The sequence below is a fragment of the Corvus hawaiiensis genome, chromosome 9 (genome assembly GCF_020740725.1).
Source record: "Corvus hawaiiensis isolate bCorHaw1 chromosome 9, bCorHaw1.pri.cur, whole genome shotgun sequence".
In the NCBI taxonomy this organism is placed as follows: Eukaryota; Metazoa; Chordata; class Aves; order Passeriformes; family Corvidae; genus Corvus; species Corvus hawaiiensis.
The window spans coordinates 9047911-9056207 of NC_063221.1; the positions used below are offsets into that span (position 1 = coordinate 9047911).

Genomic DNA, 8297 nt, shown 5'->3' on the forward strand with positions numbered 1-8297 from the left:
TCAGCATCCACATCAGGACATGTCCACCAGCAGGACCGGGGCAGGACAGAGGCTCTGGGAGAGGGGAGGGCTGTGCCCTGCAGAGAGACTGGCTGGTCTCCCGTGTGGTCCTGCTGGCCGCGACAGAGGATGTCTCATCCCTCCTGAGTGTGTCGAAGACGAGGACAGGCTTTGTTCCTGTAATGGAATTGGTATCCCTCGGGTGCCCTCTCCGTGCTCAGGGTGAGCTGTGGCCCATCCCAGCCCCGCCTCAGCAAGCCGGGAGCACTGCGGCACGCAGGGGCACATCTGCAGCTCCCAGGGCCCGGGCACCCTGCACGGTCTGCACGGCCCCGCAATGTTCAACCACACACTGAGCTGTCTGGGGGCAGCTGTGGGGGCTGGTGTGCCCATCCCCTGCTCCCGCTGGGACCCTGCAGAAGCACGGCTCTACCTGAGGTGTCCCGGAGCGCCCTGCGCGCCCAGACCTCCCTGCCACGGCGGCGCCGGGAAACGGGGCCCTGGTGGGCATTTCCTCTGGGCTGCAAAACGTTCCTGTGGGGCAAGGGCTGAGGGGCTGAGCGGAGCGGCAGTGAGGGACACAACGGGCTCCTCTTGGCCGGGAAGGGGAAAAGGAAAAGGGAAAAGGAAAAGGAAAAGGAAAGCAAGGCAAGGCAGCAGGGAGACCCGAGCGGAGTGGGCGGGGCTGCGCGGAGTGGGCGTGGCCACGGCGCTGTGGGCGCGGCCGTTGGGCCGGGGCGTGTCCCGCACGCGCGGGAGGCGTGGCCTGGGGCGCGTGCCGGTGTAGCCCCGCCCCCCGCGCTCGGCTCACCATCACGCCACCGGCGGTGCGGGCCCCGCCCCCCTGCTGCGCTCCCATTGGCTGCCGGGCGGGGCGGGGCGGGGCCCGGGCGCGCGCAGCCCTTATAGCGCGGGGGGCGGCGGGCGCGGGGCAGTCATGGAGCGGGTGGTGCTGGTGACCGGTGCCAGCGGGTGAGCGCCGGGACCGGCCGGCCGGACCGCCGGACACCGGGGGCCGGGAGGCTGGGAGGCTGGGAGGGGCGGGCTGGCCTGGGCAGGGCTCTCTCTGACACCGTCCCTTTGCAGCGGCGTGGGGCTCGCGCTGTGCCAGCGGCTGCTGGAGGAGGATGGCCGCATCCACCTCTGCATCGCCTGCCGCAACGTGCAGAAGAGCGAAGCCACGCGGGATCTCATCCTGGCCACCCACCCCGCCGCCCAGGTCTCCACCGTGGAAGTGGACCTGGGCAGCCTGGCCTCCATCCTTCGGGCCGCCCGTGAGCTCCGCTGCAGGTATGGGATCTCCGCCCCATCAGACACCCCCCTGCCCGCGCTCCGCCCCGCTGGACGCCCCTGTCCCCCCTCCAGCCCCGACTCCTCTGCTCTTCTCCACACAGGTTTCAGCGCCTGGATTTTGTCTACCTCAACGCTGGGATCATGCCCAACCCGCACGTGAACTTCAAGGCTCTCTGGCATGGTCTCCTCACCGGGTAGGAGATGTTGCCGGGGGTTCCAGCTCCCCTTTTGTGGGAAGCTCGGGGTGCTGGCATCGTCAAGACGTGCCCTTGGGTCCGGTGCTGAAGAGCCTATCTCTCTTCCTGGTGTGACATAGAGCACGTCCTTGTGGGATGCATGGTCTTTTGTGGGGTGGGTTTGGCGACTGAGTGCCGTGCTGGGATGGTCCAAGGCACCCAGTGCCTCTTCTGATCCCAGGTGAGGCCTGCTGTGTGCAAGGGGAGGGCAAGAGGCCACCCAAAGCCTGCAGCCCCGGCACTGCGTGAGAAATGCTGCTGTGTTGAAGTTTAGTCATACTGGGTCTCCTTACTGTTGTTCTCATGCCAGTGTAGGTTTTTGTAGTTTTTAATAGCTGTGGATCACAGTATCTTGTGAAGCTGATGGTGTTGGTATAAACATCAGCTTTTTGGATCAGCAACACAGGGAGGCTGAGCTGGGGAGCACAGTGACTTGTGTCAAGTCTAATAGAACTGTTGGGGTGTTGAGCACTGATGCCAGACTGGTTTCCTTGCCTGCATTAGGTATGGCCAGAGGGCTTAGTTCCATGCTGGAGCTTAAGTTATCTGAGCGTGAAATGAAGGAAAGAGATGTTTTTAACGGTACTTTACTATGGGAGAGTGAAGGAAGGGACAAGTCTTCTCTGGTCCAGTCAGTATTGAGACACTTGCAAATAAAAGACCTGGGATACTCTGTAAACTTTTCCCATCTTTTTTTTCACGGTTTGATGTTTTCCTTGAAGGTGAATCTGTGTGGAGCCTGTGAGGTGGGGGGTGTTTCCAAAGGGCTGAAGTGGGGGAGTGGTAGATTTCTCCTGGCAGTGTCTTTCACTAACTCCTGTCCTTGGCTTCTAGGAAGGTGCTTCACATGCTGACCACTGCAGAAGGCATCATGACCCAGACGGACAGGCTGAATGGAGATGGACTTCAGGAGGTGTTTGCTACCAACCTCTTTGGACACTTTATCCTGGTGAGGCTTCGTATGGAGATTGAACCCTTTGATGTTTGATGTGGGTAGGGATGGGTCTGGGCAGTACAGATGAATCAGTTCTCACAGGTTTAGATGCTACAGCCTGACAGATAAAGGCCTTGACATTCGTTTAAATAGCAATAAATGGTGACTTTCGTTGCAAGAGTTGATTTAATTTTGAGGTTACTCTAGTGAACCAGCAGCAGATCGAGGTAAATCATATGTAGTTCTCCATCCAGGACAAATACTAAGGCTTGGTTGTATTAAATTCTGAGGTGCTCAGCTGAGCTGTCCAAGAGAATGACAGCTGCTTGTACAAGTGTCTGCTTTTGGCTAGTCTAGGAAAAGCTGGCCAAGACAGCTGAGAGAAGCCTGTAAATACTGTCAAGTTATGCCCTAAGACTGGGAAATTGATGTGTTAAATAAGTTAACAACTCTTTTTCAGGTTCGTCAGCTTCAGTCTCTGCTCTGCGGTAACGAGAAGCCCTCACGACTCATCTGGACCTCCTCCAGCAATGCCAGGGAGTCTGCCTTCAGCCTCTCTGACTATCAGCATGCCAAGGGGCAGGAATCATACAGTTCCTCTAAATATGCTACTGACCTGACAAGTGTGGTTCTGAACAGGAAATTTAATACTCAGGTGATGATGGGGTTTGTGTTTCTGAAGAAACCTAACGAGCTGCTACTGTTTGTAATTATCATTACACTGTTGTTACCTAGTTGCATTCATTCACTCATAGCAATCTGCTGCGTTCCTTAGTGCACAGGTAAGAGCTGAACGTGGCTGAGGTTGAACTGGTGGTGTAGGGGGTGGAGAATCTGCCGGAGAGATTGCCAGATTCTGGAGTTCTTGCCAGAAAAACTTCCCAAAGCAGGAAATTTTAGGCACGGTCCCTACTTTGCAAGTTCTGTCTCTTTAGACCAAAGAATTGGTGTTAAAAGAGCAAAGATCTGCTTTTTACACTCCCAGTGCTGCCTGCAAGCACTGGAGGTGCAGGCTCTGCTGATGGCTCTGTGCTGCTGCTCAGGTTTGTCACACTGAGGTGCCCTTCCTCTCCTGGGGATTGATGGATTTTGTTGGCAGCTGCAGCCCTGGTCCAGCAGTAGCGGTTGTGCTGTTCTCAAACACTTAAGAGAAAATGGTTTAGTCCTAAAAGGCTGAGCTCTTATCTCCAAAGAAGAGGTAGCCTTTGGTCTGAGAGGGCTGTAATTTGTGGGGTATCTGCTGTGGGTGCTGAGCTGCATGGAGATTGCACCAGGAGGCTGCGCTTTCTATCCTGTGAGTTTATAATGGGCATGGATTTAACGCAAATGTTTCCAATTTGAACCTCTTAAAAATCACTACATCTAATTGCTCTCTGCCCTGGTACTTAGTGGAGTATTACTGTCTGATGTCTATACACACCCTCTCTTGCTGAGGAGTAGTGGGAGGGAAGGCGTGTGACCCATTCTCTTAACTGTGGTGTAATTGCACACTGACTTGGTTTTCTCTCTGCAGGGTCTGTATTCCAGTGTTGTTTGTCCGGGGCTTGTTATGTCCAACATGACCTACAGAATTCTGCCTGTTTTTCTGTGGAAGCTCCTCATGCCCATCATGTGGTTGGTAAGTGGATGTCCTGCCTGGTTCTGGGCTGTGACACACTTCACTGCAAGTGATGTACAAGCACACTTCTGGCTGCTTGCTGCCTGTGCTGATACAGAGTTCTTCCTTCTGTTGGGCTGGGCAGGCTGGACCCTCTGCAAACGTTCCCTTTCTCATCCTGGGGCCCTGATTTCCAAGCTGAGTTTGGAGGTTGGACACTGTGCACAGGGGCAGGGTTCAGCCCTTCAGGCACAGCAGTGTTTGTCAAGGCTCCCCTTGGAAGGTTTGCCAGTTCTGCTTGGGCTTGTGAAACATCACTATTTTGCTGGCAGCAGAGCTCAGGACTTGGCCCCAGCTTGGCCCCTGTGCTTTGAAATGCTGTTCATTTCTAGAACAGCTTGTTTTTCAGTCTTGTTCTTTCTATTCCTCTAGAAGGCAGTGTTGCATTTTTCTTTCCAACCCTATGGAAAGCAAAGCCTCCTGCTCTCTATTGCCTCTCCCCCTGCTTCCCCAAAAGTTTCCTTGTCTTTCTTCCTCCGGCCTTCAGCTTTCAGGTTCACTGCAGTTCTGTCCCTGAAGGCTGCATGCTCTGAGCCTTGATGCTCTTGCTGCAAGAGTGGCCTCTCATCTTTAGCTGCCCCAGTTGCAGCAGCTGATCCTGATGGATCACATTTCTCCCGGCAGCAGAGAGGCAATGCCTTCTCAGTTGTCCTCAAAGCTGGCAGTCCTGCAGATCCCCTCTGCCTCCTGCCATTCCTGCACTTGAGACCATTCCAGAAGAGGCACCTGCAAGGTGTGTGTGGCCTGTTGGCTCCTGCCTTGGGGTGAGCTCTGTGTGGGAGCGGGGAGTGACACTTGCTGGGGGGCTCCAGAGAGCAGTTTGTGGTGATAAAGGGATGCTTTACTCAGTGTGCAGTGTTACCTATTGCCCACTTTGAGAAGCATTTGTACCTCTGGTAGATTATCTGGAGTGTTTGGGCTGCTCAGGGCTTGCCAACAAACCTTGGGCCACAATACAGGTTCTGTCATGTCCTTCTTTTCCCCTCAGATCCGATTTTTTGCCAAAACTTATACTCTGACACCTTATAATGGAGCAGAAGCTCACGTAAGTAGTTCACAACCTGATTTTAATATTCCTTCCTTCTGGGTAGCTCTTCTGGGGTCTTGTGGCTTGAGCAAAGAGCCTCTCAGCAAGGCTGGTGGGTGAGTGCTGTATTTGACCCCCAAATACCATACAGCAGTGAGTGTGGGGCACCAGCTGTCCCCAGGGCTGATCTGCCATGTGGTGCTCTATGACCTTCATCCAGTACCCACAAAATAAATGATTTTGGGGAAAGATCTCGGTCAGAGGAGAACATCTTTGTGCTGCTCTTCCCAGGTGTGGCTGTTCAAACAGAAGCCGGAATACCTGGATTCTCTCGCCAAGTACCACAGCTGCACTTCTGGACTGGGGAAATGCTACGTGGAGCCTCGAAAGGTAAATGGAGAGGGAGCTTCCTGCTGCAGGGGACTTGGCTGGGGGTCTGCCATCTGCTTTGCATGGGAGGGTTGGTGCCGAGGGTGTCCTGTGGAAGCAAGGTGCTTGCTGAATGCTGAGCAGCAGGGAGGGACATGGGGTTATCTGCAGTGTTTCCTAGAGTAACTCCTGGCTTAGGCTGGAGTCTGGAAGATAATGGAAATGATGATTAGAACAGGTTAAGTGTGTAATGATGCTTCCCCAAAATATGTTCTGGTTTATGCCCTGCTGACAGATGTCTTTAGCTGGCTCTTTGTGAAGGTGGAAGGTCTGGAAATGCACCCTGCTTATCCCCAGAGCTGTCCTCAGTGTCTGCACTGGCTGCCACCATGGTGATGGTCTCACAGTGTTGTTCTCCTTGTCTTCCAGATGGATGTGGATGAAGACACTGCTGAGAAGTTTTACCAGAAGCTGTTGGAACTGGAGGAGCAGACTCTAGAGAAATACCGTGATCTCTTAGATTAAGTAAAGCCAGTCTCAGGGGGGTGAGAGTGTTGTATCAGTAACACAGGATTTCTTCATTCTGGTGCTACTTGTGTTGCCAGCTGTTCTGCAGGCACACGGCTTCACACACAATCTTCCTTCTTGTCAGGAGGTGAACAGTTCCTGAAAATGGAAGTGTGAAAACTGAGGAGAAATACTTAGACCTTTTACTATGGGATTTTTCTTTTGGCATAAAACTGGAGACCTTGAGCAGGCAGAGTCTGTCTTAACACAGTTGCAAAGCAGTGTCTTGCAAAAGCATGACTGAACTGTGCCCGGTTCAGGAACAGCTTCAAAACCTGTGGTTTCAATCTGGCTCAGTGCAGTAAAGGCAGCAGTCTGGGGCGCTGCCCTGCATCTTGGCTCTGCTGGTGTTTGTAGGTGGCTCAAACACACCATCTGTGGCTGATCCTGACGTACTTGAAGGCTCACCTTCAGCAGAGCTGCTCTTAAACTTGTTCACCAAACCTGGGGCTGGCTGTGCAGACCTGCTCAACAAGATTGAACCTTACTGGCAGGTGGGGTCTGCACAGCAGCTGAAACCAAGCTCCTGAAGAGCTGGCATGAGAAGCACACACCTGCCTCAACTGTGAGAACAGATGCCTTGCTGTCCCCTGGGTATGGGCACTTAAGGGTTTTAACCATGACTGGCTGGAAAGGATGATGTTAACCTGGACTCAGGGCCAGTCTGCTCTGTTTGGAGCAAGAGTGAGAGGTTACCATGTTGTTTTATCTATTTAACTCTTTTTATATCAAACTATTGTACCAACCATTCTTCCTGTTGTTCATCTGGGGACCCTCACCAAGTACCTGCCACCAAGTAACTTCAAGTGCTGTAACGAATAAATGTCTGAAACTGACTTGTCCTTGATGCAGTGGTGTTTTTACTCCAGTGTCTGTCTACTTTTGACTTGGAGGGCTGGAAGGAAGTTTGATTTGTCGCCTTGTGCTATAAACCTGTATGTACCTGGGAAGTGTGGAGTCTCCTCTCTGCCTCAGGAGAGCTGTTACCCACCTTTCTGGCTTACTTCTTTAGTTAAGGAAAGATGTGAGTGATTTCTGAAGACTTCAGTGTGGTTTTGTGTGCTGAGCCCCTGTAGGAAGTCTATTTCCCAGCCTTGGGCTCTTGGGAGATGTCTCTGGTGCTTGCTCACCCTGCTGTGCCATATAATTACCGGTTTAGTGCTCCCTAGTAAGGGAGCCCGGGCACTTCCCTGGGGCTGGCAGGGATCAGGTGATATTAGAGGGAGGCTGTGCTGTATACCCAGGCTGGTGCCTCCTGCCAGGGTGCCCAGAAGGAGGAGTGGCTCAAGTCTGGGTAGGAAACCTGCACAGAGCTGGCAGCCAGGAGAATCCAGGCTTTTCATGGAGTTGGCGTGCCAGGATACCGATTTAAAGAATCTTGCTTTTATTTTCTAAATTCTTCCCACCCTCCACTGGTTTTGAACAGAGCAGAGGGATACTGCCAGTGGGGTGGTACCAGCAGTAGAGGTGTGTCAGTCTTGAGTTTGGACTGAGGAGACCCTGCCAGTTCATCCTTGTGTGAAGACCTGGGCCCCCAGCACTAGTGTGGATAGGAATGTACTTGGTTTTGGCCTGACATTAGAACAGAATGAGGAGCTGGCCAGTGTGGGGTGGTGCTTCTCTCAGCTGTGGCTGTAGCTGTTCAGAGATGTGAAGCAGATTGGGCTGTGCCTGCGTGGATGTTTATTTAAATGCAATAAAGCTGGTCCCAGCACCAGATCTGGATTCTCTGGCTTTTTTCAGCTGTGTCCTAAAACACCCTGGCACCAAACCCCTCTATTTCCAGTGGAGTGCCTTCCCTTCTCCACAGGGAAGGAGGCAGTGGCTGGTTGTTCTCTTCAGCTTGGGGCACTTGATCCCCACAGCAGCCTGCAGCAGTGCTTGGCTCCTTGTTCTGGAGAGTGATGAAGCACATTGTCTTGTTTGGTTCTGGATGAGCAGCTTGAGCTTTGCTGTGCTCCTGCCCTGGGATGTAGTAGGTGACACTCACTGCCTCCACCTACCCCAAATCCAGAGGCACTCAGTCATTCCTTATCCCAGCCTCATTCTCTCTCTGGGCTGAGATAAATGAAATAGCAAGGGTTACTTGGAACAGAGTCTGACACAATGCTTCTGAGCTGAGTGCCACTTAGTGGGAAATAGGCCAAGCTGATCACCTGTAGTGCCCTGTGCCAGCTGTGTGCTGGCACTGCAGCTGTGCCAGGCTTAGGATTT

General features: G+C 53.2%; 1 protein-coding gene across 1 annotated transcript; it reads left to right on the plus strand.

Moving 5' to 3' along the window:
- Positions 1 to 898: 898 nt before the first annotated feature.
- Positions 899 to 6919, plus strand: HSD17B7 (hydroxysteroid 17-beta dehydrogenase 7). Its single transcript, XM_048313344.1, has 9 exons — positions 899 to 972; positions 1087 to 1290; positions 1395 to 1487; positions 2364 to 2478; positions 2924 to 3118; positions 3977 to 4081; positions 5109 to 5165; positions 5439 to 5537; positions 5946 to 6919. Exons 1-9 carry the CDS (start codon positions 938 to 940, stop codon positions 6039 to 6041), a joined length of 999 nt encoding a protein of 332 aa, XP_048169301.1. The 5' UTR covers positions 899 to 937; the 3' UTR covers positions 6042 to 6919.
- Positions 6920 to 8297: the final 1378 nt, after the last annotated feature.

What these genes read in the sequence shown, in the direction of transcription:
- HSD17B7 (XM_048313344.1), top strand. Translation starts at nt 938, where the DNA reads ATGGAGCGGGTGGTGCTGGTGACCGGTGCCAGCGG. An exon ending in GCCCGTGAGCTCCGCTGCAG is followed by an intron (nt 1,291 to 1,394) that starts GTATGGGATCTC and finishes TTCTCCACACAG; the next exon opens with GTTTCAGCGCCTGGATTTTG. An exon ending in GCTACGTGGAGCCTCGAAAG is followed by an intron (nt 5,538 to 5,945) that starts GTAAATGGAGAG and finishes CTTGTCTTCCAG; the next exon opens with ATGGATGTGGATGAAGACAC.